General features: G+C 55.5%; 1 protein-coding gene across 2 annotated transcripts; it reads right to left on the reverse strand.

Moving 5' to 3' along the window:
- Positions 1-181: 181 nt before the first annotated feature.
- LOC121081310 (receptor-type tyrosine-protein phosphatase kappa-like) lies at positions 182-27,828 on the reverse strand. Of its 2 annotated transcripts, XM_040580232.1 has the most exons (28): positions 27,635-27,828; positions 19,989-20,171; positions 18,395-18,637; positions 16,198-16,440; positions 13,877-14,167; positions 13,421-13,518; positions 12,744-12,936; positions 12,405-12,516; positions 12,028-12,274; positions 11,697-11,736; positions 11,044-11,149; positions 10,796-10,863; positions 10,365-10,507; positions 10,137-10,224; positions 8,813-8,883; positions 8,360-8,396; positions 7,501-7,598; positions 7,206-7,322; positions 6,010-6,167; positions 5,796-5,931; positions 4,907-5,056; positions 4,632-4,731; positions 4,028-4,107; positions 3,429-3,563; positions 2,858-2,983; positions 2,109-2,266; positions 1,702-1,837; positions 182-1,087 (listed from the first exon to the last, which is right to left on the reverse strand). In XM_040580232.1, exons 1-28 carry the CDS (start codon positions 27,735-27,737, stop codon positions 1,013-1,015), a joined length of 3,735 nt encoding a protein of 1,244 aa, XP_040436166.1. In that variant the 5' UTR covers positions 27,738-27,828; the 3' UTR covers positions 182-1,012. The 2 variants fall into 2 exon arrangements, with proteins under 2 accessions (XP_040436166.1, XP_040436167.1); XM_040580233.1 differs by lacking the exon at positions 18,395-18,637.

The raw sequence follows: 27,828 nt of genomic DNA on the forward strand, positions 1-27,828 counted from the left end.
GGGGTGCATAGTAGGAGTCAGTGAAGGGTGATATCCCTCAACACACATCTTGGGCAGGAGTTTGCTCTGTGCCCAGCTCTGTGCCCAGAGCTGAGGAACCTGTTGCTCTCAGCTGCTTTGCAGGCCCTGTGCCAGGTCAAATGTGGAAGAAAAGTGAAGATCAGACGTCACTACCACCATGGCCAGCACAGAGTCTTTATTGGTGAGACACAACACAAAGGCGTGGAGTCAGTCCTGGCTCTGAGGCCCTTCGCCCTTGAGCAGGAAAGGCAGAACCAGTCTCTGTGGTGCAGCAGCCTCCGCCAGGACCACATCCAGGATATCTAAATTGACTCCCTACCACCTGGGATTGCCATGGTCGAGCCAGACAGGCTGGTGAGGGAGCCGCTCTGGACCTGGCAGGGCTGTGGCACCTGGATCAGCATCAGGAAGAAGGAGCTCCAGGAAGGGATTGTGTGGGGTGGGAAGGACCAGGCTAGCCTTACAGGACTGGATTGTCCTTCCTTTGGCTTTTGTTGGCTTTGGGCTTCACGGTTCTTCAAAAGTAGGACAGATAGCTTGTACTTCTGAGCCTTGTGGATCCTACAGGGGTTTGATGCTGTTTGATGGCAAAACACAGTTTGGGTGCTGGGGGAGCCACCCCATTTTCCCTGGGGCTGCTTGGAGGGACAAGGCATGTGGATGAGACAGCTCGTTCTTTTCATCCCTGGCACAGACAGGTCAGGTCCTGGTGCCTCTGCTCTCGTCTGCATACTCAGGCTGTGATTCCAGGTAAATTCCTGTGAAAACTCTGGGCTAAGGGTCAGGTTCCCACTTCAAAGCCTGACCACAATTTGGAAACAGTCCAGCCTGTGCCCTCCAGACACAGAAGACCCTTGGGGTGGCTTTTCAGAGGAGTAAAGCATCCTAGGGCTGTACACGTCCCTCTTGTCTCCTCTGGTTTCTATTGTTATTGATGGAGGGCTGTCAATAGAGTCAGAGGCCAGGCCAGAAATGGGCTGTGGACATGCCTCTACTTGAAATTCCCATAGGTTTCAAATGAATTCAAGTAACTGAGGGCTAGTTCGTAGCAGAGTCCATACTGCTCCTGTGGACAGAAAAACGTATGTGAGAACCTGGTACACCAACACCTACCGCAGAAGGCCAGCCTTGGTTACCAACATCTCCCTGAGCAAGCCAGGCACAGGTCCAGCCCACTCTCCTCCTCTCAGTTGGAGCCCACCTTCTCTGGCTGAGGAATCACAGACATGAGCTCCAGTAGCTGGCAGCTGGGCTACCCCATTGCTTGAGCCAGCAGGTCTCAGCAAGAGCTAGTCTCCATGGCATGAAGCATCTGCTGCTCACTCCCATCCAGGGTGCTCATCTTATCATGGCCTCTAGCACCCAGACCAGGTGGTGAGGTGGGTGCAGGACAGGCATCTGAGCAGCCACCAGCGCAGCCCTCTGTTGAGCGGGCCAGGTGGACCAGAAAGGGGCAATTCAGCCCACAGGATGCTTCAGTGCCCATTTGATTCTGCAGAACCTGCCCCTGAGTGAGTGGGTATGCCCCAGCAGCAAACAGTGTTTTCAGAGGTGTCATCTGCCCCTGCTGGCCCCAGCATGATCTAAGCAGAGAGGTGCTACAGCAGCTTCTGGGACAGTCCAGGCTATGGCTCTTGCTCTGGTGTTGCCATCCCATCTGGGTTTGAAGTCAGAACCTACCACATCTTTAATCAGCTGTCTCCGCCGCTTCTTCAGCATCCTCACAGCCTGGGATACATCTACCAGGCCCTCACTTTGGATCTGCTCACACAGGAAACTAGCAGCACAGAAGATCCCGCTCCGGCTGGCACCATCCCTGCGGAGGACAGCAAAGGGAGACTTTTACTCTGAGGTCACCTGTCAAAGCTGAGCCTCAGAGGTGTCCCACCAGACCTGCAGGCTCTGAGGATGATCTTGTCCATAGATCCTGTACTTAGCTAGCCTGTACAGGGAAGACTTCCTCCCTGAACACAGCTGAATTCATGTCCATATGTCCACCCAAGACAGAGCTGTGACCCAGTTCACTGACACAGTCTGGGCTGAGCCAGCTCTATGCCATGAGGGCTCCACCGAGAGATATCACTCACCAGCAGGTGACAAGGATATGACCGTCTTGGCTCTGCCGATGGTGTGTCTCCACCTTCCCTAGCAGACTGATGATGGTGGCAGGGTGTGGGGGAAGACGATGCTGCATGGGCCAGTCCTTCAGTTGCCAGAACCGGACTTCCAGTGCAGACTTCTTGGGCTAGTGGGAAAAAAGACACTTGGGTTGGGCAGAGAAGAATCCCGTTGGCTTCATGGAGGTAAGGGAAGATCAGTGCATGTTAACCATGCACGCTGGATCAAGGGAGCAGCTCCACATAGGGTGGCCCGGTCCCAGACTTTGCCCTTCTCCATTGAGTGCTCTGAGACTGGCAGATGGACAGAGCACAAGGTAAGAGCTGAGCACCAAGTGCAGCTCAGATGGATGTCAGTCCAGCACCCGGCTACCCATAATAGCTGTCCCCATCCACCAACCACCAGCGAGATACAAAACCATTATCTATGGCTGCTGTCCTCTGAGCTGGAAGAGTACACAAATGTACCTCTGCCTTGTACCTCTGCCCACAACCTCATCCTCTTGGGACTAACCTCTCTCCCAAGGCAAAAGGCCTTGCTCTGGCTAGTGCCCTTCCAGGATCCCATCAGATCCCTCTAACTGTTGTGGCCTCTGCCATCCCTAGCTGTGACTTTGACCCTCAACCAAAGCCTGCTGACACTGGAGCCCGGCTGGTCATCCCAGCTCTTGCAAAGGCAGTTCTCAAAGGACTTCACCATCTCTGTGCAAAGAGCTCACCTGCTGCCTGTTGGTGAGGGCAAGTGTCCAGGCTGTGAAGCCAGCTTCAGGCTCCTCTGAGATCAGGTGGACATTGAAATGACCGTAGGCAGCTTGACCCTGGGTGGGCCAGAACTCCACGTATGTCTGAGGGAGAGACACACATGTGATCACACACAGCCCCAGCCTACATGCGTGGCAGAGCTCAGCACCTCATGAGGGTGTGCAGATAGCAGCCCCTTGCCCATGAGCCACTGTGTGTACGTGGATGCTCTGCCTGCCATTTGCTGGGGACCAACTCATGGTGCTGCAGCCAGAAGCATAATACTCCCTCAGAGAGGTCTCCTGGGCAGGGGTAGGCAAAACTGAGGGATGCTCCCTTGCTGTGACACTGGGGACACCCCACTGCTGTAGTGTCACAGTGCTTCAACTGTCCTCAGGGTCCTCCCAGGTGGACCCCACAAGCTTGCAATGGGCTCCTGCAGCAAGCAGTGCTCTCATTAGAAGAGCTGTGCAGGGGCAAAGGCTGAAAACATGCTGCCTGGCCCCACGCAGAGCCAGGAGAGGGGAGGGTCAAGCGTGGGCTGCTGACCTTGTCCAGCTCCTGGACCTGGTTCAGCACAACCACCGATGTGCAGGTGTAATCCCAGACCAGAGCCCAGAAGTCCACCCGTGTGGTGGGAAAAGGCAGCTGGGTGATGATGAGTCTGTCCTCCTCAATGTATGTCTGCAAAACACACGTGGGGGAGGAGAAGGTCATACAATCCACCCCCCCGAGAGCCCCTTCGACAGTGGGAACGGCCCCCTGCCTCCATCCATCCAGGGTTCTGCAGGCTCAGAGGAGAGCCAGAGGAGACCCAGGCCACACCAGCCCTGCTCAGAGCAGCCTCGCAGCCCACTGCCCCCTCAGCTCATCACATCCACCCCCTGCTCTCAGCAGGCAGAAGCCAGCCGCTGTGAGGCTGTGCAGGCAGGGCTTGGGCTGATCACGGGGGCCATCTCCTGGCATCTCCTGGCAGCATGGCCCCAGCTGCTGGGAACTAGTCGCTGTGAAGAAGCCCCTGGGCTGGGACCCCTCAAACCAGGGTGGCATGGTCTACCCCTGCCTCGAGCAGTCATGGGGTGTGTGCCTGTGCGTGTGTCTCTGCTGCTCTCAGCAGCTCCCATTCCCTGCTGGGGCCAGAGCCTTACGTTGGCAAAAACAGCGTTGATGTACCCTGGTGAGCCATCTGCATTCAGTAAGGACATCAGGATAGGTCGGCAGGAGTCCGCTGTGGAGGTAACGGGCAGAGAGAGAAATGATGAGCCATCTTTTCCCCCTGCAGAGGGCTGGGGATTTCCCTGCATGTGTTGGGGTCAGCGTGGATCCCTGTGGCATGGGCTGGAGGGGCTTGGATGAGCAGGCACCACCAGCCCCATGGCCATGACAGCTCAGGGCTGCCTGACACGGCATGTCTGGAACACCATGAGTGGAGGCACAGCAGGTCCGTCCACCTCATTGCTCCCTGATGGCTCACCTGAGCTTTTCCATTGGGAAAGATTCAACCCAAGAACATGTTTATCTCAGGCATACCTCATGGATGCATGCCTCCAGCAAGCTCAGAAGGAAGCAGGGATGGGGTCTTGCTCTCATGGAAAAACCACCCTAATCTCTATTTATGATGACTGGACCTTGGGCAGAACTTGCCAGTGTCATGTTGCTGGGGCAGGAAGCAGCTGGGCAGCATCGTCCCCCCATGCTGCTCTCAGGTGCTGGGTCACAGAGCAAGGGGCTGCCCAGCCCTGCCAGCAGTACCTGGCAGGATCCCTGGCTTGCGGTTCTTGGGCTGGTTGGTGGGTTTCTCTGCTTCTCTGCATGGCAGGAGCTGGAACAACTCGGAAAATTTCTGCAAGGCCTGTAGGGATGATTCAGTCAAGCAAGTCTTGCCTGTCAGCTCCTCCCCTTCTTCAGTCACCTCAGGCAAATGCTTCCCCATCTCCATCCCACAGCTGGGGGGAAGCATTAGGGGGGGAGGCACCACAGACCAGCCCCCACAGCACCAGACCCAGTGTACCATATATTGGTGGTACCTTGAACTCCTTCTCAAGAACATTGTTGTGCTTTGAGGTCTCAGCTTCTCGCAGGCAGCGGACATGGCTGGTGATGCTCTCCACTGGCACTCCGGTGCTGCCGCAGAGCAAGCCTTCGAGCAGCACCTCGTACAGGAAGGCGTACTGCTCCTGCATGAGGATACGGGTCAGTTGTACAGTCACGAGCAGCTCCATGAGGAGCCCTGGAACTCCAGATCACCAGCTTACTGGCATTGACCCGTGCCAGGTATGAGTCAGGTCCATCCTTCACCTTCTTGCTGTGGGGCCCTGCAGCTAGACACCTCTCAGTGCAGGCAGCCCTGCCCTGGGAAACAGCCAGCAAATGCAACAACGCAGACAAGACCATCTTCCTGTGGTTTAAAGTTCCCTCTCAGACCAGACCCCTGCTCTGGGGAAGGGAACCCAGAAAACCAGTGAACTAGTTAGTTCTACAAACAGCCAGACGGTACTGTCCAACCTAATTTCCTCCAAAGGGTGCCAGCACTGAGCAGACCATGAGGGTGTAGTCCCTAGTCCAGGACACAGTGGCCCAGAAGATACCACAAGGGCAGACATCCTGAAAGCCTGAAGGACATGTGGACTCTTGTTCACGCTCCTTGCCTACGAGGCAGCCCTTCTATACTAGGATGACTGGTACATATTAATGCTGCTGGCACCTCAAGGTGTCTTAGGGGAACATGGAACACCACTAAGTTTAGACACAGCATTGAAAACAAGATACTGTAGTCCTCATCACCTGGCAGCTCCAGTCCCTGTGGCTAGACCATGAATGGCATGGACAGTGTGGCTTTGCATGCCACATCGCTGAGAAGGGTGGAAAGCAGATCTGCAGCCTGAGAGTGTGCAGGAAGCAGGTAACTCTCCTCACCTTGGTCTGCACCATGCTGACCCGCTGCTCCCGCAGCCTCTGCACGCAGTGAAACACATCTACCTTCCTCTCAGCCTTCCCCATCTTCAGGAGGAAGTCCAGGGCTATGAAGGTACCTGTGCGCCCGATCCCTGCACTGAGGACACAGAAAATTGGGGGTCAGTGCTGCCCCAGCCACCTCCGTCCCAGCACCCAAGTGCTGCCAGCCCATTACCTGCAGTGCACCAGCACGGGTCCAGCAGGTTTTTCCAACCCCGTCTTGTTCACCATCTCCACTAAGCACAGGAGTTGGGCAGAATTTCTGGGGACCCCATGGTCTGGCCACAGCAGGTAGTGAAACTGCTCCACCACTCTTGGGGGAGCACAGCCTGCCTGCAGAAAAGGAGACATGGCTGGCAGCAGGGAGCAGGAACCACCTCAGAAACGTGCATGGAGGGACACCAGCACAGAGTGTTCCCCTCTGGCACTCCCACTACAATCACTGCTCTGCTACAGCTCATCAGACAGTGAAGGGCAGATTCACTGAGCACACAGCTACAAAATTCACTTTGCCCTCTGCTTCCCCGTGCTGTGAAGAGTGAACTCAGAGCAGAACATGTAGCTTGTGCCCCAGAGGAAAAAACCAAAAAAATCACAGTTCAGAGTGTTGCCATAGTCATTGAAATGCCCTGGCTTTCCCAAATAAGGTACTTCCTAAGGCTGGTGCTGCACTGAAGTGAATGTAGTCACTTTTGTTACCAGCCCATTTGTATTTTTCCCTAAATATCACATTCACTTGGCCTGAACTAACGAACTGGTATGTCCCACCATCAAGTGTTCTTGGAGCTTTACCTTTCAGCTACACTTTGCTCTGGGCAAGACAAGAAAAGACAGGAATATGTGTAACTGGAATTTCTCTGTATTGTACCTGTTTTCCCCTCCTTCCAGCTCCTTCAGTTTCTGCTTTTTTTCTGAGTCATCACTTCAGAAGTACCCATCTTGAGAAATGTCATTATGTAAGTTTTCTTAAACCATAAACTATCTGCTCAGGTTTAGGAGCTTGTAAATGACCACGGAGCTTCAATGTGTACCCTCTGCAGATCGGCCCAGGTGGCAGGCAGGCACCTTTCTCATCATCGTGGATGTACAGAGATGCTGTTTTATACCCTTTGTGATCACCTCATCCAAGCCCTCAAGGATGCATGATCTGCCCATGTGCATCATCGGTCCAGACTCAGCTGGACCGGTGGAGCTGATGCATTGCCTTTGCCTGGCACAGAAATCTGGGGCCAATGCCTTGGCGTGGCACCCAGTGGTAGCAATGCTGACCTGCTAGTGCTGGACACCAGCCTCTCTTGGCCAGCAGCTCCCACCAGTTGCTGAAACTCAAAAGCATCCTGCGTCCCCATCTCAGCTATACACCAGCCTTACCTTCTGCAGGCAGAAGATGCGTGTGATGAGGCCTGTGGTGGTCCTGGTGTTGCTGAGTGTCACAGTGAAGTCCCCATAGACCTGCTCCTGCTCTGGCCAATACTGCTCGCACTTAGTCTGTCAACAGCAGTGAGACCACTAAGCATTAGCCAGCTCATGAGGGCAGCATTGCAAGCCAGCAGTGGTGTGGAGCTGCTCTTTGCCTTCACTGACAGCTGCACTCGAGCAAAGCAGGCAAGGAAGCCTGGGCTCCGCAGAGACCCAAGCTGAGCACAGGCTGAGATGGTTTCTCTACCTTGTTCTGCTCCACTAAGCCTGTCAACATCACAATGACTGAGATCTTCTCCTGCCAGACCATCTGCCAGAAATCCACCACTGTCCCAGGTAAGGGGCCTGGAGGAGGAAGAAGAGAGCCCTGTGCCAGTGCCTGGGCTGTGGGTGTGTGGTGGCCTCTGGGCACAAACTGGGTGTTCCCAGGCTATGAGCAGCCCTGGGCTTCCCTCTAACTGGGACACCGCACAGCCTGGGCACAGCAGAACCTGGCAGGGACTGCTGTGCACTTTGGCTTCATCACCCATGTTAGAAATTAGGACAAGGAAGAGGGAGGGCAGGTGAGCCCAGGATACGTCAAGGACTCACTGCTGCTTCAGGGGCTCCCCCATCCACATCCTCAAGAGGACCCATGAGCTGCTCCCACACTTAGTGTCCTATTTCCTGAAGAGCATTTCTGCAGGTCTGCAAAGACTCTGAGACCTCCTTACTGCATGCTGTGCAGAGCAGACTAACCCATCCCAGCTTTGCAACATTGGAACGAGCCTGTCTCTGAGTTTACTGAATGCGGACACGTCAGGAATTTGCAGGTTTGTTCCCATTGCGCCAGCCACCAAGGGGAACAAATCAGGCTTGTGCATGAAAGGTCCACGTACTCAGCCTGGGCAGTGCAGGGATCAGCTCCAACTGGCCACTGCCAAATTGCCACTTAGGCCTTCCATGCCCTGCAGTAGCTGTAGTCACCATCCAAGACAGGCCCAGGGGATACAGGGCCTTGGACCGAGCCATTAACAGCTCCTAGGCTGCTGTCCCACTTCCCCACTCCCCAAAGTACTCAGGGAAGCGACTGGCATCTCCTGAGCATGAGGGCTGGGAGCACCCACCTTGAGCTGCAATGAAGAAGCGTGGACTCCGGTAGCTCTGTGGGGGAGAGGTTCAAACAGCTCTGATCAGACAGGTGAAATATTTGACGAGGAGTGAAATAAAGGACCCCATCCCCACAGGCATCAGAGCCCAGGGCCCTCAACACAGTATGTCCCACAATTACTCCTGGCCAGCATGGAGAGAGGGTACCCAGGGGCTGCATCTTGTCTCCTGTCCCCTCACACAGGTCCCTTTTTGTTAGAGATGAGAACTGCACACAAACCCAGGGCAGCTCAGAGAGGATGAAAAGAAAGTGACATCCCAAGATCTGCGCACACTTGAGGGCAGAAAGTGCCAGACCATTGGGCCAGCCATGTGAGCAGGACTATCCTCACCCAGCATAGCCAGACACCAATCCTACCCTGCCCAGGCACCCCTCCCCTGCTCGGGGACAGCGATTCCTCGCTACCTACATCAACATAGCTGGCATTGATGTAGCCATTCCCTGTGTCAGAGGGCTGCAGCACCACACGGCAGTGATCATCTGAAAGAGAAGGAAGGCAGGAATCAGTCAACTGTCTCTTTGAGGCAGCAATGAAGTGACTGTTTGAGGATAGGAATGTAATTTAAGAAAGTCCAGCACAGTCCACTCCCTCCTCAGCAGCACTCCAGGACCCAGGACATGTTCAGAGGTAAAGAACATCTTACGAGATGAAAGATGACATGGCACAGCAGGAGATGCAATGTGATTTTGGGGAAGACTGCTAATCACAGTCATAGAAACATTGAACGGTTTGGGTTGGAAGGGACCTTAAAGATTATCTAGGTCCCCCCCCCCCCCCTGCCATGGGCAGGGACACCTTCCACCAGACCAGGCTGCTCAAAGCCCCATCCAGCCTGGCCTTGAACACTTTCAGGGATGGAGCATCCATAGCTGCTCTGGGCAACCTGTTCCACTGTCTCACCACTCTCACAGTAAAGGATTTCTTCCTAATATCTAATTTAAATCCACCCTCTTTCAGTTTAAAATCATTCCCCCTTGTCTTATCACTACACACCCCTGTAAAAAGTCCCTCTCCAGCTTTCTTGCAGGCCCCTTCCCAGGTACTGGAAAGCCACTATAGGGTCTCCCCAGAGCTTTCTCTTCTCCAGGCTGAACAACCCCAACTCTGTCAGCCTGTCTTCATAGGAGGGGTGTTCCATCCCTCTGATCATCTTTGTGGCCCTTTTCTGGACTCGCTCCAACAGGTCCATGTCCTTTTAACGTTGGGTGCCCCAGAGCTGAACGCAGCACTCCAGGTGGGGTCTCACAAGAGCAGAGTAGAGGGGGAATATCACCTCCCTGGACCTTCTGGCCACACTACTTTTGCTGCAGCCCAGGATACAGCTGGCTTTCTGGGCTGTGAGCACACATGCAGTTTGCCAATGGCCAGATATTCACCATGTGGGGCCCAGAGAAGCTTTAAGTGTTGAAAGCAATCGGGTCACTCCTTCTGCTTTCCCACAAATATCTGCCTCTGGAAGGCACACAGCAGTGCTCAGCAGTGACTAACAGCAGGAACAGGAATACAATGATGAATGATTAAGTTTGCAGGGAGACTTGAAGAGCAGAACAAGTATTCTCCAACCGGATATAAAACAGGGGGGCAACATGATGATTTTGGAAAATGCCTTTGGGTTTCAGTGGCCACAGAGGATGAGATGAGGAAATGAGGAGGTGCACCTGTGACAGCCCAGCACCTTGTACTGCCCAACCACCTCCAAATGCCTGTGCCAGCCCCAGGAGAGCTCTCTTACAAGGGATGATGCTCTTGTAGCGGTTCTTGCTCTGGTTACACAGCTCCTTCCCAGCATCACAGGGGTGCAACAAAGTGGAGGACAGTTGCTGCAGAGGAAGAAGGCAAGCCCGCTTTGCATTGGCACATGCTCTGGGGCCGGCTAAGGCCAGCTCCATCACACACCCAAGGAAGGGGTGAGGGCTGGGTGGACAGTGTGGCTAGGTGGGAAAGAAAAGCTAAACCAGACCTGATACTCTCTCAGACGCCCAGCACCATGCCTGTCGAGTGATTCATCCTCTGTCAGCTCTGCCTCTATTTCTGCCCTCTTAAACCTCTTCAGAGTCTCCAGCAGTTCCTCCACTGGGATCTGTGTATTCAGCTTGCACACACCTACAGAGAACATGAAAGAGAACAGGAGTTTAGCATGCGCCTGATGGCTGGGCCTGGAGAACCGCAGCTGGGACTGAGCTCGCGTTGTGGTGATCAGGACCCCACCAAACCCAAGACTGTCCCTCCCCATGCAGGTCTGTTTCTTCTGGGAGTGTCCCTTTCCCCACGCCAGCCAGCTCTGATCCCCTTGCTCTTGTAAGTACCTTACAGAGCCTGTAAGCACCCTGCCTGGGCTTTGAACAGGCAGCCTGTCCAGACAAGGCATCAGGGCCTCTGCTTATACTGCACCTCCTTGACATCTTCGCAGGGGGATAGTGCTGTTGCTCTCCGAGGTTTTTGAACCATTGTACTTTTGCCTGCAAAACAGTGAGTCAGGCCCATAGACCATAAGAAGATAGTGACATAGGAGAGGCTGTTGCCCATGTAACAGCCCTGCTTCCCACCTTGCTTTATCTCAGGGTTCACTTGGACACTCTCTGGAAGTGCAAGGCACTGGATGGCTCACAGAAGGCAGGAGAGGTGAGGCACATACTGACCTGAAGAGCACGAAGAGCAGCAAAATCCCCAGTGCCAGGAGTACAATAACCAGCACTACTGCCAGCAACACAGGCATCCTCTCTAGCAGCGGTGTCGGCTCCTGTCCTGCAACCAGCGCAGCCCAGACTCAGGCTCCCACACAGCCTGAACCAGGCACCAGGAGATCCCACAGGGGCATGGGATGAAAAGCAGCTTACCTCACCTCCCACTACAGGCTCTATACTGGAGAATAGCTAAGATGGTGGAGAAAGACTGTGTGCTTGCCTGGGTGTGATACCCTCCAGTGTGGGCACTGTCTTCCTAACTGCCCTAGGCACAGCCAGAGCCTGGTGAGGTGTTTGCATTTCTGGGATTGTACTTGTAACAGGGGAGTACTGGGATTAAGACACAATATATGACAATGGCAGGGATGATACAGTGTCCAGCTGCCACTGGTGCCACACCTGTGCAAGAGGCCTGATGTTGCCCAAAGCCCATCTATCATAGATATTCTCAAGACCCAGAGAACTTCCAGGAAGATGCTAGTAAGACCACAAGACCCTACTGCTCCTGGGCTCGGCCAGCACCACTCCATGGGAAGTGGCCAGGCTGGGAAAAGGGGACGTGCAGGAGAGACTCTCGGGCACAGGGAGCGAGAAGCCCACTTACTTACCAAGAGAGAAGCTGTAGCAGATGCAGGTGAACTTCTCTGCCTGTGGGAGGAGACGGAAGGGAGAGCTCAGGCCACTGCTTCCCCACCACCCTCCCTGGGGACAAAGGTCTCCCACGCATGACCACCAAATGCCCCAGCAGTGGCCGAGGACCCCGGGGACACTGTCCTGTCAAGGTGCCTGGGCTCTCAGCACAGGGGCCGGGACCGGAGCCTGGGCAGCACCGCTGCTTGCCATCGGCACCCAGCCCAGACCGCGCCGAGGGTCCCGTCCCCGGCTGGCAGCATCCCTGGCGAGCGGCAGCCCCCTCCCCCCCCTCCCCGTGACGAGTACCTCCTGTGAGCGCTGGATGAGGCGGAGAAGGGCCGTGTAGTCCCAGCCCGGGCGGAGGGCAGCGTTGCGGTAACCCTGCCCGTGGGTCCCGGCACCCAGCACGAAGTCCGTGGGGGCGGTGAGGTTGAGCACGGCGGCCACGTAGGTGTCGGGCTGCCGGCTGGCGTTGAGGGGCTGCGGCTCCCCCGAGCAGGCGCCTTCCACCAGCGTGCCATTGTGCGTGGCGGCCACGATCAGCTGGTGCTCCCTGCAAGGCAGCGCGCTGAGAGGGCCGGGGGCGATGCCCTGTCTGACGGGGAGAGCGGGGCAGAGGCGGCTGCGGGGGGGAAGCCCAAGCGGGGGCCGCGGAGAGCAGAGCCGTCGGAGGCTGCACTCACCTCACCTCCGCGGGGGGACGGGCGATGGGCTGGAGGGGAAGCACGGCCGTCCCTTGGGATGGGGAGACGTCACGGACGCTGCGGCAGCTGATGCCGGCAGGGTGCGGCGTGTCTGGAGGCAAGCCCCGGCGGATGAGCAGCAGCCGGCAGCACAGCGCGGCGGGGCTGGCCGTGCGAGGAGCAGGGCAGCCCCGGGCAGCGCTGGCCGTGGAGCACAGCTCCCCTGTGCCCCCGCTCGTCCGCAGCGGCCAGGAGCCCCCCGGGCTGGGGACAGAGAGCCGCCTCAGCCGCGGCACACGCCAGGGCCACCCCGAGGCTCTGGAACACAGCGGGCCTTACCCAAGCCGTCGGGCTGAAACTCCCACAGCGACGCAGCCCCGGCTCCGATGGCCGTGACCCCCTGTACCGTCGCCGTGTAGCTGTGGCCGAGGCCGTGCCCAGGCAGCGGGTGCTCGGTGACCGAGCGGCTCAGCCGCAGCCGCTCTATCTGCAGCAAGCCGCCGTCCCGCGCGCTCCTGGCCGTGATGTTCAGCTGGGGACAGGGGACAGAGCTGGAGGGCAGCAGCCCCGACCTGCCCGCTGGGAACCTGCCCACAGCACACCGAGACGGAGCAAAGCCCTGCGCCAGCCTCCCCTTCCCTGCGCCTGCCCCAGCCGTGGAAGGCTCCGCAAAGCAGACAAGGAGGAGGAGAGGAGGAACCTGGAGCCAACACTCAAGATGGCACAGTGGCTGCCTCCGTGAGCAAAGGACCAAGCCTCCGTGAAGAGCTGAGGGCAAGAGGGAGGCTGCTCTTTGGAAGAGGTGTATATACGTGTCATGAGCCCAAGGCCAGGTTGCTGCTATGGCATTGCAACACCTCAGGCACTGTTGTGATATCCCCCACAAGAGGAGCCCTCAACTTGTCTTTCATCTCACAGGTCATTAAGGCTTTCCCTTCTTTACTCTCCTCAGGCTGCCTGAATGGAGCTCCAGGCAAGGAGGTGCCTGGCAAGGTGAAGGAGACCACACCTGGTACCTGGTATCCGATGATCTCCCCTTTGCAGGGGGGCAGCGCCTTCCACCTGAGAGACCCCGTGTTCGGACTCAGCCTCAGCTTCTTTGGTTTGTCTGGCACTGGAAGCACAGGAGGATGGGGTCACACATGGGGCTGGTGAGGAAGGGCTGAGCCCAGAGCAGGGTGCAGGCAGCTCCTGGCTCAGGGGACAGGCTGCAAAGGGACCCCGCATGCAGGGTTTGTCCCCCACAAAGGCTGGATGTGTTGATGAAGCAGGAAGAGCAATGGTGTGGTAAGGAGGGGGAGAGAGAGGAGAAAGGCACAAGGCGGTGCTCCAGGGCCCTGCACAGCCCCTTCCCCACAGCCCCATGGGATCTAAGCAGCCCTGATCCCAGGACCATCACTGTGGGGAGCAGATGATCAAGCTGATATGCCAGGCAAAGGGCACCTTTACATCTCGTGTAGATTGACACATACCTGTTTCCTTTGTCTTGATGTGGTTTATGTACAGGGTCCTGCCACGGGGCAGTGAGATGGTGACAGTGTAGTCAGTGAAGGGCTGCAGAGGGGGGCAGATGAATGTTCCCTCCTGGCCATCTAGCATCTCGTCTCCCTCCACTTCCTCAGCTTCACAGGGACGGGGGGAAGGCCCTGCAAGACGGCAGGTCGCCCGCATGTGCTGGCAGGTGTCAGGGAGCCTGCAGGTCCAGTTCAGTTTGATGCTGGTGCTTGAAATCTCCAAGGTCCCAGGGACAACCTGGAAGACCTCTGTGAAGGAAACATTGTGAGAGGGTCACTCCCTTCCCTTCCCCTCCCAGCCTTGCAAGGGTGCTGCGGTCAGACAGCCCTGCTCCTCACCAGTGGGGTGGGAGAGAAAGAGAGAGTTAAACTGGTCACTCCAGCTCTCTGGAAGGGGAGCAGAAGTCTGGACAGAAAGGAATGTGGGTAAATGTGTGGACTACTGTTGCTCAAGGTAGTTTTCCCCACTGGATCAAAACGGAGGGGTCTGTGGGTCCCAGCATCTCTACAGTCCAATAGATGCAGCTCTTGGAAAGACCTAGCCCTTTCCTGCTCTGCATAGACCCCAGGAGAAAGGTTCATTTTCCCTGACAAGTGTAGTGAGAGATGGTGCTCTAGGACACCGTACAGAATAGCCCTCATGCACCGCATACCCGGGAAGAGAATGAGGGGAAAAAGGGCCCCAAGCTGCTTCCCCCATGAAAGGCCAGGAGTACAGGAGCTCAAGGGACTGGAGCACCCATGAGGGGCTCATACTATGCACAAAGCTCACACAGTGACTGATGGAGCAACATTTGACCCTGGTGCCTTGTGGCACCTAAGAAGGCAGGGCTATTTCAAGCCCTAGGAACGCTGGACAGTACCCGTCAGAAAAGGGCCTGGGGGGGCTGGTCGGCAGTCGGCTGGGCATGAGCCCCCCGTGTGCCCAGGTGGCCAAGGAGGCCAGCAGCATCCTGGCTGGTGCCGGGAGCAGCGTGGCCAGCAGGGCCAGGGCAGTGCTGTCCCCCTGCCCTGGGCACTGGCGAGGCCGCCCCTCGACTCCTGTGTTCAGGTTGGGCCCCTCACTGCCAGGGGGACGCAGAGGGGCTGCAGCGTGTCCAGAGACGGGCAGGGGGCTGGTGCCGGGGCTGGGGCACAAGGCTGGTGGGGAGCGGCTGGGGGAACTGGGGGGGTCAGCCTGGAGAGGAGGAGGCTCGGGGGCACCTTGTGGCTCCCTGCAGCTGCCTGACAGGAGGGTGTAGGCAGGGGGGTCGGTCTCTTCTCCCAGGTGACAAGTGACAGGGCAAGAGGAGACGGCCTCAGTCTGTGCCAGGGAGGTTTAGGTTGGGTATCGGGAAAAACGTTGTCACTGACAGGGTGGTGGAGCACTGGGACAGGCTGCCTGGGAGGAGGTGCACTGCTTAGGGACATAGTTTAAGTGATGGACCTGGCAGTGCTGGGTTAATGATTGGACCTGATGATCTCAAAAGTTATTTCCAACCTAAATGATTCTGTCATTCTATGAACCTGCCACATGAAGTCATCAAAACACCCACGGGAACCAGACGGGACACCCTAAAATCTTGGGCTATGGCATGGACCTGGCCCCAGGGGGAGTCACAGAAGAAGCATCCCCTCCCCCTCCCCCAGACCTCTCCACACCATCCACGTTCACAGTCTCCTGCAGTGAACCAGTTCCAAGCCCTCTTGCTGTGGCCCAGGTCTCAGGGCACTTGCTGAGCTGGAGAGCAGCAGAAGGCTATTGTTTTCAAAAATTATGGGACCCCTCAGCTGTTTTCCTACTCAGCCCATTGTTGCCCTGTTCTCCCTTGGAGGGGACCTCGGTGCCCCACGCTGTGAGAAGGTGGTGCCAAGCCTGTACCCACCACGACTCAGAGCCTGAAGGGTACCAACCCACAGGGAGCAAGCTGTGGTACTCACAGCTGCGCAGTCTGAGAGGAAACAGGCAGCAGAGCCCTCTGATCCCCCTCACCCAACTGTGATACCACACAGACCACACATAGCCCTCTCATGCCTCTCTCCCTTGTGCGTACCATCTTGCCAGAAGCCCTCAAGAAAACCCTTATCTCTCACACCTGCAGCAAGAACATCCCACCCACTGGTGAGCCACAGGCTGGACTCGGGGTGGGCTCAGGGGCTGCCTCAACACCGCTTTTAGCAGCATATACCATTTCCCCAGGCAGGCAGACAGCCTGGAACCTCCCGTGCAGGTACAGCTGGAGGGCAGCTCAAGAAGGGCAGAGTGGGGTGGTCAGGAGAGCTCCTGATGCCTCCCTTACCAATGCACTCCACGCTGGATCGAATGCGGATCCATCTGCCTCTGCTGTCCCTTCCAGTCCAAACCTCTCTGTATACAGGTTTCCTGTGACTGATGGACTGCACTTCCCTCGCACATTTGACATGGGTGAAGGCTGGCTGGAAACCATCAGGGCAACTCAGCATCACTTCTTCATTCTTCCTGTAATTCTCTTGGTCTGGTGTCAGTCGGAGTCTTGAGTCCCAGCGGGGCCTTTGGCACATTTCTGGTAGAGGTGAAGGTGGGTGTTAGCTGGGCTGGGAGATGATGAGGTGATGCATGGGTGACTGGTGGAAGAGAATTCCCCAGCAATCCCTCCAGCCCCTGAAGGGAGAGGGAAGATGCCATCCATCTGCCAGGATGTGACCCACAGGCAAGGCTTGTTGTAATGGGGCTCTCATTGTGTACCTGAAGCGTCAATGATCACTCACCCATGAATCTGCCCCATCCATCCTTGTGTCCAGTGACACTATATTACCTCCTCCATAGCCCACACGAGGGAGCTTCCCAGGACAATCACCCCTGCACTAGAAGACACCCTCTGACCACTCATTCAGACATGTCACCCACCCCAGCTCAGGTTGCCCTTGATGGGCCATGGCACCATCAGTCCTGCTGGGGCGGATGTCTCTCCAGCCATGGTTCATCACTACCACAGGGTTCAGAGATGTCCCTGTTACACTTCTGGGGTCCCTGTGCTGGCTCAGTCAGTCCCTCAGCTACTGTCCTCCTGCCCCACCATGCAGTGGGACATGCAGATGAGCAATGCCTTCTCCATTCACATCCTCTGCTTTACCACAGCTCCTGCCCTTTTTCCCTGGCACAAGCCCTGCACCTCCTCCACACCCCTTCCTCACCACATTCACCATCCTCTGGGCTGAGCAGCCACAGCCTGTCCCAGTAGTTTGCTGAGTGATGTGGGGGGAGGCTTTATGGCAGTGGTTCCTACGGGCAAGGATGCTGGTACCTGGGAAGGAGCACTTCCCAATTCCAGCCTCTACAAGGTAAACTGAGAGGCATCAAAGTGCTTAAAACACAATCTTATTTCTCCCAAAGGGGCAGAGAAAGGATCTCACAAGATTCAGACCATCTTCTGAACAGCCGTGAAGAAGTACAGACATGCTGGTGAACAAGCCACTTAGCATCAGGCTTTGCTCTCAAAAACCCCGACTGCAGAAGGCAAGAGATGTCCAGCTGAGTACCCAGAAGCTGTGTCTCACTGTCACACAGCTGCGACCTACCCCACGCACAGGCACCCAGCTGCTGCCCACGCCCAGGCCCATCCAGCCAGCAATTTCCCTTTTGCTCTGCTCTCAGCAGGCACAGTGTTCCTTGGGCACACCTGGGGACAGGACGTGCACAGACGGCTGTCATCCTGCTCCCTGAAGACCATTCCCCTGATTCACAATGCATGAATTCATACCTGATTCATGCCTGCAACCTCCAGGGAATGACTGGCAAACTGGCTCGGTGCAGGGCATGAGCCACCCGCAACCTTCCAGCCCAATCCTCTTTCCCACAGCACCCCCAGTGCACCCACACCCACATGTGCTGGCAGGTGTCAGGGAGCCTGCAGGTCCAGTTCAGTTTGATGCTGGTGCTTGAAATCTCCAAGGTCCCAGGGACAACCTGGAAGACCTCTGTGAAGGAAACATTGTGAGAGGGTCACTCCCTTCCCTTCCCCTCCCAGCCTTGCAAGGGTGCTGCGGTCAGACAGCCCTGCTCCTCACCAGTGGGGTGGGAGAGAAAGAGAGAGTTAAACTGGTCACTCCAGCTTTCTGGAAGGGGAGCAGGAGGAGTCTGGGGTCATGGTGCTCCCAGAAGCTGGATGTGATCTTTTGGGACAATTCTCCCAGTAAGACAACTTGCCTCCATTCATTCAATCATCAGCACATGGTGGGGGTAACGGAAGCGGAGGACAGTGTGTCCCCAGCTGGGCTGCATCACCACTCTCATTGCACCCTTTGAGGTGTGTGACTGTCGTCATCATTTGGTGCCATGGGAGAGCACAATGGGACACATTTAATCCTGGCCTTGCAGGACCTGCTTTCAGAGTCATCAAACCAAACAGCACTGGCCTCAAGGGAAAATCATGACATTCCCATGCTGACTCTCACCCAGACACATTCGCAGTATCCTGCCCTAGTAGATGACCAATGTGCTCCTGATGCCACCCTTACCGATGCACTCCACACCGGACTGAATGGGGATCCAGTCACCTCTGATGTCCCTTCCAAACCATGAGTGTCTGTATACAGGTCTCCTATAACTCGTGACCTGGACTTTGCTCAAACATTTGATTTTGGTGAAGGACGGCTGGAAACCCTCAGGACAGCTCAGCATCACTTCTTCCTCCTTTTGGTAATTCTCCTGGTCTGGTGCCAGTTGGAGTCTTCGGTCAAACCTGGGCCTTTGGCACATTTCTGGAAGAGGTGAAAGTGGGTGTTAGTTGGGTCAGGATGTTTTGAGGAGGGTCAGGGGTAGGTGGTGGGGTATCAGCAATCCCCAGCAATTCCTCTGGTCCCTGAAGGGAGAGGGAAGGTGACGCACCCATCTGACAGGATGTGACCCCTCAGTGGGGCTTGTTAGGATGGAGCTCTCCTTGTGGGTGAGGGTCAGCCAGGGCTGGGGCCTGCCCAGGAAGGTGGTGGATGAGGATGTGCCAGAATTCAGTTGAGGAAAGGTCCCAGGTATCAGAAACAGGGAGATCTGAGTGGCCCTGATCAGGCATCAGAAGCGCATCCCTGTCCACAGTGGTGATGGTCAGTACTCAGAGATGGATGAATGGGGTGGGATTTGACCACAGAAGCTCCATAGGAGGCACCTCCTGACACCCTGCTTACCCATGTACACTATGTTTCCCTGAATGGGGACCCCGGCATCACTGCTTTTCCTCCTGAGCCACGCATCTCCATTTAGAGATGCAGAGTAGTTCAGTGGCTGAGCTCCCCTGCACGTTGGACGTGGGTGAAGGGTGGCTGGAAACCACCGCTGCAGCTCAGAGTCACTTCCTCATTCTTTTTGTCATGCCCAAGCACTGGTGCCATCTGGGGTCTTGGGTCCCACCAAACAGGCCGTTGGCATGTGTCCATCAGAGGTAAGATTGGGTGAGGGGTATTTTGGGGAGGTGACAAGAGGAGGCTTGGGACAGCTCTCCCCTCCCCATGACTCTGAGCACTCACCCTGACACAGAGCCGAGGGAGCGCCTCTGGGAGCACCGTGTGTGCAGGCACTGTCCAGGGGCACAGGGCTTGTCATCACCCCTATCTCCAGGACTCCCAAGCCTTCCCTGGGTTCCAGCTACGCACGGGGTGCTTGACACCCTGTTCTCTTGGCCCCCCTCGTGTCCAGCTGAACAGTGCAGCAGTGACAGCCTCCCCCACCAGAGCTCACCCAACCCTCAGAGAGGCTTCCCAGGGGAACACGGGACTCTCGAGCAGCTCAAAGAGCCGAAGCCTCAAGCTGCAGCCCTCTAACTGCTCCTCCTCCTCCTCCCTGCCTCGCAGCTGCAGCTCTCCATCTGGAGCCAGAAGACACTGGCCAGCAAGGCTTCCCCCTTGGAACCCCTCCCCAGGAGCACAGACCCGGCAGCTGCCCGCAGCAAGGGACTGAGATAGAAGATGCCTGGACACTGCCAGGACAGTGGAGAAAGCCAAAGCATCTGCATCTCCCGCTCCTGGCCTGTCACCAGGTGAGGCTGGAGCACGACCATGTCACGGGGGGTCTGCCCCCAGGGCAGGACCCCGGGCCAGGGTGATGGGGGGCTATGCTTACCCTTGCAGGTAGCAGTCTCGTTCCACAAGGTCTGCATCCCTCTGGAAACGCATCTGATGTGGGGGACCGATGGCACATACTCCCCAGCACAGCTCAGCTGCACCGAATCGTTCAAGGCGTAGCTGCTCTGCTCCGGGGTGAACTGCAGCCTGGGGTCCCAGTCGGAGGGGACTTCACACCTTCCTGTGTGCAAAGGCCGTGAGGGAGAGCCCTGAGCACCGCTGGGCTCCAGCAGTGTCCTCGGGGGGGGGGGGGGGGGGGGAGGGCCCCGTACAGAGGGCTGCTGGTCCCCCCTCCCTTCAGAGGGCCGGCAGAGATGAGCACCTCCCAGGATGCGGCCCTGGGCCCCAGGGGCATTAATACTCCTTGCACCCTCAGGTGCGGAGCAGGCGGGTTACCCGCTGGCCCTCCTGCCCACACAGGTGCTGTGGAGGGGTCCCGGCCAGAGGGATCCAGCAGCGCGGCGGCTGCTGCTCTCCCCTCGCGCTGTCCCCCAGAGGCAGGAGCTGGGGGAGAGCCAGAGGGTGGATGCTGGCATTGCTCACCCTCCCACCTCTGGCCCACCAGGCAGCTGCCAGCAGCCTGTCCTCAGACCTCCACATGTAAATTCACAGCATTGGCCACGAAGCTCACACCCCACCCCATGCACCCAGCCTTTTCTCTGCACTTCACCCAAAACGGGACTGCTTTGTTGTGCCTTGGTAGACATGTCCCCTAGATTTGCTCACCCAGCACAAACCAGGGGCATGAGAAGGTATCACGGTAGGAGGTGGCCTCCCCTAAAATAGGATGACACAGCCCTCTTCAGCTGCACATCTCTCTACAACTGTCTGCTTGCTGGCAGGCAGCACTCATGAGGCTGCAATCCCTTACACTAGAACACCAGCATCACCACACTCCCCTTATTTTATTGCTCACCTGCATTCCTGCCATCCTGCTGGGCACTACCTGCTCACACCCACGTTCGTGCTTATTTGCAGCGAAAAGCCTGCTCAAGTTGCCAATTTGCTTTAGCTCTGTCAGTTACACTTCTTTTTTCCTCTCTATCTCTTGCCCAAAATAGCCCCTCGCTCCAAGGGCTGGGTACCTCCTGTCTCATATTCTTCCATTCTCACTCAGGATGGGCAACACCCCCACATCTGGGTAGGCAGAAAAGACTTGACAGGAACTGCAGGTACATATTTAACCAGCTGTATGTTTAGTTGCATTTTTCACCACATAGATTGGGCAGCTGATGGAAGTAAATTTTCACTTTCCGTTAGTTGCTAGACAGGAGTGCTGCTTCCTCTCTGCATGGCACTAACCTGGTCTCTACCTTCTGACCAGATACCAGTTTTCATGTAATAAGGAATGTACCTCTCTGCGAGCCCTTTTCAACCAACAAATTATGCTGTAAGTACCCAAATTTTGTCCCGAGTTTCTGGGGTGCAGCCAGGCCAGGCACAGTGAACTTGCTCTGCTTCCCAGCACGCCCAAATGACATTAGGACTCACCATGAATCCCTGATTGCCCTGCGCTCCTCATGCAGCAGGCCAACAGACCACAACAGCTGCATCACCCCAGCCAGAATAAAGCCCCTGCCAAATAAATGGAATAAAATACCACCAGATTGGCAAATGGAGAAGCGATTATTTCAGGCAGGTGAGAGCTACTTGTGAAGGCACTTTTAGTGTTTTGTTTTGCATTTCAGGGCTTTAAAATCGTGCCTGTACAAAGTTTATTTGTTGATGGGGATCCTTCCAGCTTCAGTCACAGCAGAAACGTGAACAATCATTGCTTGAAAACAGGTTTGTGGGGCCTGACCGAGCAAGAAGCAGTTTGGGGGAATGAAACCCCTCCAGCGGAGACAGCCCTAGGAGCTGAGGGGGCTGTGAGTGCTCATGAGCATCTGGCCCTCCCAGACTGCCCCAGTCTTGACCTTCAGTGCAAAGGGGGCTTGTTGCTCCTTTTCCATGTGCTTCCATGCAACCCAGTAGCTGTTACAGTCGCCGCAGTGGCACAAACCCCACTGGCAGCACAGGGCTTGGCAACGTGCCGAGCAGGAAGCCAGGAGGAAAACAGAAGTTCTCCTTTGTGTGCAACCTGGTGACATGGGTGCAGATTTCCAGAGATATCTGGGGCAGTGATCTACAAGCACTGATGCTCTGCTGGCAGGGGTGGTTGTAGCTGTATGCCAGAGCTCTGCCTTGGTCCCAGCCCTCCCTAAGCTTCACACCAAAACTGTTAGTGCCCTTCATGTAGCAAAGCATTTGCTCCTGATAAAACCATGAACAAATCTCTCTGAAGGTTCAAGAGGCCTTGTATGGTGCTTCCTTACCAAGTCCGGGAGTAATGCTACATCTCACGGTTGCTGATTTAGAGGTGTAATAGAGTGCAGACTTACTGTAGTACAAAGGAGAATTAGTCCTTAATGTTTAAAGTTAATGATTTTTTTTTTTTACTAAAAGGTGAAGCTTTTGCATGCTGAAATTAGGTGTGATTCAGCATTATATTGATTACTGCTGACAGGCACTTCGGATTGATTCAGCCTTTCCCTTAGTTATGGTTGGTTCACTGAAGTACAAGTAAACAGGTGCTGTGTAAGAGTCCTGTGCTGTAAGCAGGTGTGAAAAGATCCCCTGGACTCAGCTGGAACAACAGCCACACATTTCTGACTAGGCTGGCCTGCTTTGTCAGAGTTCCAGTGAATCGATTCTCCTAAACCTGGGCATTTATCAGCCCTAAACCTTTTCCAGAGACAGCAGCACCTTTTCCCTTTTCTTTTTTTCAGGAGAAAAGGGCCTGGCAGAGGTGCAGTTTTTCTCCCAGGCTTCCTCAGTCCTGTCTATGTCTGCTCTGATCCAGTGTGGTTTCCAGTGTGGCATCAGGCAAGGGCAGATGGCTGAAATGTGCTTCTGCAGAGACTGCCTGTGTGCCAGCGGTGTGTCAACGGCCACATGTGCCTTTTCAGGCACAAGGACTGCACCAGCTAGCAGTCCCACAGGCAAACCTTCTTGCTGCCTCCTTGTACCTAGCAGTGCCCGCAGGGTTCTTTGCAAGCACCGGTGGGATGCCTGTCCTCTGCAACTCATCCTTCCCTTTCTGGGTCCTCTGAGCTCTGGGAGTGGTCATTCGTCCCCCTTTTTTCTTCTCCACAGGCTCCCCTGTGCACTTTGGCCTGCTAGATGTGGCCCTGTCATGCTCACACATGGGGCAAGCAGGGGCTGATACACCACCCAGACCCACGCTGGGCATGGACCATGCCAGGCAGAGCGTGAGGGCTGGGTGGGAGAGATAAGACAGGCAGAACCCACAGCTCATCCCCACCCTCAGAGGAGCCAGAGCCTAGAGAGCACTGCTGTAGGGGAGTGCACCAGCCTCAGAAATCAGCCTGGGAATTAATGCTGTCTGACAGAGGGATGGATAAGGCAAAATCAGCTCAGTTGCCTTGCAAAGGGTTTGTGTACACCAGCGAGGCAAGCTGAGAGGCTGCCAAAGCCTTCTGACCTCCTGCACACAGAACATTTTGCTAGCAGCACCTGTGCCCCCACAGCACCTCCAGGGCTTGTTTGCACCTCTGCTGCTGCAGAGGAGCTGAAGACATGCAGCTTGTCACAGCATTGATACCATGTGCATTCAGGTATCTGCAGCTGCTCAGAGCCCTTCCCAGTGACTTTTCTGTTGACTGTTTGAGGGAAAAGCCTAGAAGTCTCTGCTTCCCCACAGAAGGGGGAAGAGAAGTTGCCCTCTGTTCACATCTGTTTTTGTCTCAAGAACATTGCTGAACACAATCCAACTCAACCTCACTTCTCCAATAAGCCCAAATCTAGAAGGCGTGTGATTACCACTTGGGACTCACTGGAAGAAAAATCCATGACTGCTGGGTGCAGTCTGGACACACAGGGTGGGGGACACACCTCTGTTCTCATCCTTTCTCACACTCCTTCCCCGATCACTCTGTAACATTTGCCATGGAAAAAGAGCTCCTCAGAGCAAAGGGGCCTTTTCTAGCCCAGGGTGGCTGTTTATGCGCTTTGGTGGTGGCCACAGGGAGCTGTGGCACATGTGAGTCAGAGGGTATCGGATGTCCACCATGCTGTGCAAAGGAGACGGATGCACACACCTCTGTGGGGGGGCACAGGGCACTGCTGAAGAAGGGAGGGTGCGCAGAGAGAAAGGGGAAAGAAACACTCAGCTTCTAGTCTTGTAGGGACTAACAGCATCCGGGAGACTAAAGAAACAGTCATCAAACACTGGTTTTTACCCTGCACTATGGTACACAGAAAGCCGCCCACAGGCCCTCCACCCCCAACTGCAGGAAAGAGGCTGACACAAGTGAAATTTCCGTGTGGAAAATATGGTGTAGAATTGACCAAACAGGCACCTCTCATTGGAAAATATGGTGTAGATGTGACCAGACAGGCACCTCTTATAATGTGCAATGTGTGCTCACTGCAAAATGGAGAATGCTGAATGCCTAGGCAGTGGTAACAAAAGGTTAGTTTGTTTGCCTCATATAGTCAGAGATTAACTGTTACTTTTTTTTTTTTCCAAATTGATACTATTAAGAATACTCTCCTTCTTAGTATTGCTTAATATCCATCGATACAGGCAGCACTGTACAGAAATACCTGGACTGCCTGTCCCTGCTGCAAGGGGAGTTATGAGTGACAGGCAAAGCAAAGTGCTGGCATGCCCTAGAAGCACATGCGGGAAGCATCAGGAGAAAGGAGAAATAGCTATGCTGGTAATTCAGGTCAGGCTTCTGGATTCAGCCCTTTGCTTACCAGCAAAAGATGTACTTTCTTGCCTTATATTGTGCCCTACACAAAGCATAAAAGAGAAGGTGAAATGTAAGGAGCAGCAGGCAAAGTTCAACCCTTTTCCCATGGCAGCTCCAGCAGCTAACAGAGATGACAGCAAAGTGCACTGGGGTCTCGCTGTGTTGGATGCCACGTGCTCACTGAGAAGAGCTAAGAAAAGCAACCACCATTTCCACCAGTGGAAAGTGGTATTGCAAGCCACCAAGGAGGCATCCCAGGGTCTTAAAGCATCTCTGTACTCTTCGATAGCAACCAAAGCTCCAAGTGGATCTTTAAGAGGGATGGGCAGTGTTAGGGAGGGGAAGGGGCAGAGAGACCTCCAGGCTGATCTGCTTGGGAGCAGTGCCAGGGAAAGGAGATGGTGAAGCAGGTCACTGAACAAGGCACCATGGGAAGAGCATGGAAATGATGGCACTTTAATCTGTACTGCTCTGCCATGCGACAGGGCATCTGGCAGGGTTTTAAGAACAGGAGGTGAAATACTTGTTTCCTGAATCTATAATGTAAAGTGGGAGCATGGTGGAGCACACAGTTCACAGCTCCAAGGGTGTCAATCCCCAAGGCACTCCTCTGCAGCATCTCTTAGGGTTTGTGTTTCCCACAGGATTCACTCTAGGCAGTGCTTGAAATTCGAGTCCCACTGGCACAAAACCTTTCAGATTAAGCGTAGCCTTATTTTACCAAGCACCCAAGCACCCACGGGGTGTTGCAGCTACACCTCTAGTTAGGGCTTCTGGTTAGCTGCGACTAAATTGCTGCACAATGTCAGGCAAGGCTGATGAGAAAGTGGCAAGGGACAGCCTGGATCACAGACCTTGACCGCAGGGAAACTATCCCATAGAAACTTCTCAACCTGCCTCACAGGTGCACTGGGACTGTAATGGGATGAGGCTTTTGTACTGGTGCAGCATCTCAGAGGTGAGAAAAACCCCATAAGAACAGCACTGCAAAACAGTAAGGTGACAATAGGACAATGAGACAATGAGCCCTGCTCATTGCACGGTGGCCCCATGATAGATTGAGCAGAGCAGGAGCACTGCACAGGCTCACACATGAACCACATGTACCAACCACATCCTCTGCCTGCAGCTGCTCTGCTCTTACCTGGGCTTCCAGCCACACAGCATGCACCCTCACCCCCTGCCCAGCACCCAGCGCCGGGACGCAGCTCTGCTATGGCAGGGAATGCCTGGAAGGGTACAGCAATGTGCAGTGGGAGCAGCTTGTCCACCGTTCCCACTTGGCTGTTCCCCCTCCCTGATTGTACCCTAACATCTGCCAGGGTCACAGGAGATGCTCAGGGACCCTGGGGAAGGGGGACTCCTGGGTCATGTCCTGTCCCTGTGTCTCCAGTCTCTGTTCAACAGCTTTACACTGCGCCACTGCCACTGTCTGCCCCACAGAGGCCCATTCCACCCTAACCTGCCCCATCCTAGCCTTGCCCTGTCCCTCAGTGAAAGAAGGCCCTCCATCTACCATGTGGTGGCCTCTGCACGGGTCCTGGGTGGGATGAACCTGTGCGCTGAGGATACAGGCAGGGCTGCCTGCTCTGTTGGGTGGGGCTGGCAAATGTTTGTAGCTTGGTTCCTCTTTTCACAAACACCAATGTGCAAACTCAGCAATACTATCTCTGCTGCTGGCAGCCCCAGTCTCATCCAGGGGCAGCTGGGTGACCAAGATGTGCAGACCAAGATGCCAAGAGTCTGCTGGCCACCAGGTCCCCACTGCACCCCAGTGCACATGGTATGGCCGTAGTGTGCACCGTGCAAACAAGCTGGAAAGCCACACAATGCTTGGGCACAAGTGCACGTGCCAGCCTGGGAGGACAGCTTCGATGGGGGATCTGGGAAACGGGAAGCCACTCGGGGAAGGAGGATAGCCTCTGTCGCAGGCTTCACTCTTGGTGTTTTGAGTGACAGTGTGCTGTGCTCATGCTCCCTGCAACCCCAGGGACACATTTCCCCTGGGAATGAGCCTCTATGGCCCATATCACACAGTACAGACCCTACTGTCATTTCACATCAACAACTGAAGATCCTGATCCCATTCCCTGGTCTCTATCACAGCCAAGGCACTTAACTGGCAGGTTTCTCTAGCGTGAGTCAGCTCAGATGCATCCCAGAAGCAGAACAGGACAACACAATTCGATGCTAGTTTAATGATTTTCATCACTTAGCTCCAGCAAGACTGATTTAGAGAAATACTCTAATTCAGGCATGTGCAGAGCAACACAAGGTCACAGCCCCTGGACCACAACTCAGACCCCAGACAGGGCAGCCTCCTGGGAGGTCGGATAACGTGAACCCACAGACTGACTCTGCTGGGGTGAAAGTGTGCAACCTGTGTAGGAAGAGCCCAGAAGAGCTTTGGGAGTGCCCTGGCCTTCCAGCACCAAGGAAACCTGTTAAAGAGCAACTGGAGTACATCATAACTCCTGCTCCCAGGGTCTCCTGGACACACGGGCTTGAGCTCATGGCTCCTCAGATCTTTGCTGGGCAATAGCACCCATCTCCACTGCAGTGAGGACAGAGCATCTGCACACTGTGCAAAGAGAGACCACCACCTCTTGCTCCTAGGGGACATTGCCCACTTTGTGGAGGAATATTTCATTCCTGGCAGAGGCTTTCCCAGCACACTGAGGTTTGCTGTCCTCCAACCCCAAACAGAGCCTTACCCCACCACAACCCAACTAATGCCTGAGTCACTTGGGCCCTGGTATGGACATCAGCTCCAGTCCACTCTGACGCAGCTATTGCATCCTGCACATGGTATAGGTACACAGCAAACCTGCAGCAGAACAGTGAAACCTTCTCTTCAGCGGAGCGAGGAGAAAGCACTTCTTACCTGTTTCCTGGGGTTCTCCGGAGATGTTGGGGTCTGGGTTTTCCTGCCCCTGTGCTGCTAGCAGAGGTGTGAGGAGGAGGAGGAATGTCCATCGCAGGGCCATGTTTACTTATGCTCCCAGGGCAGGACTGAGGTCTCAGACCCTCTGGCTGCCTCAACAGCACACACGTCTGATTGCAAGAAGTGCAAGCACA

Source organism: Falco naumanni, chromosome Z (genome assembly GCF_017639655.2).
Source record: "Falco naumanni isolate bFalNau1 chromosome Z, bFalNau1.pat, whole genome shotgun sequence".
NCBI classification, from domain to species: Eukaryota; Metazoa; Chordata; class Aves; order Falconiformes; family Falconidae; genus Falco; species Falco naumanni.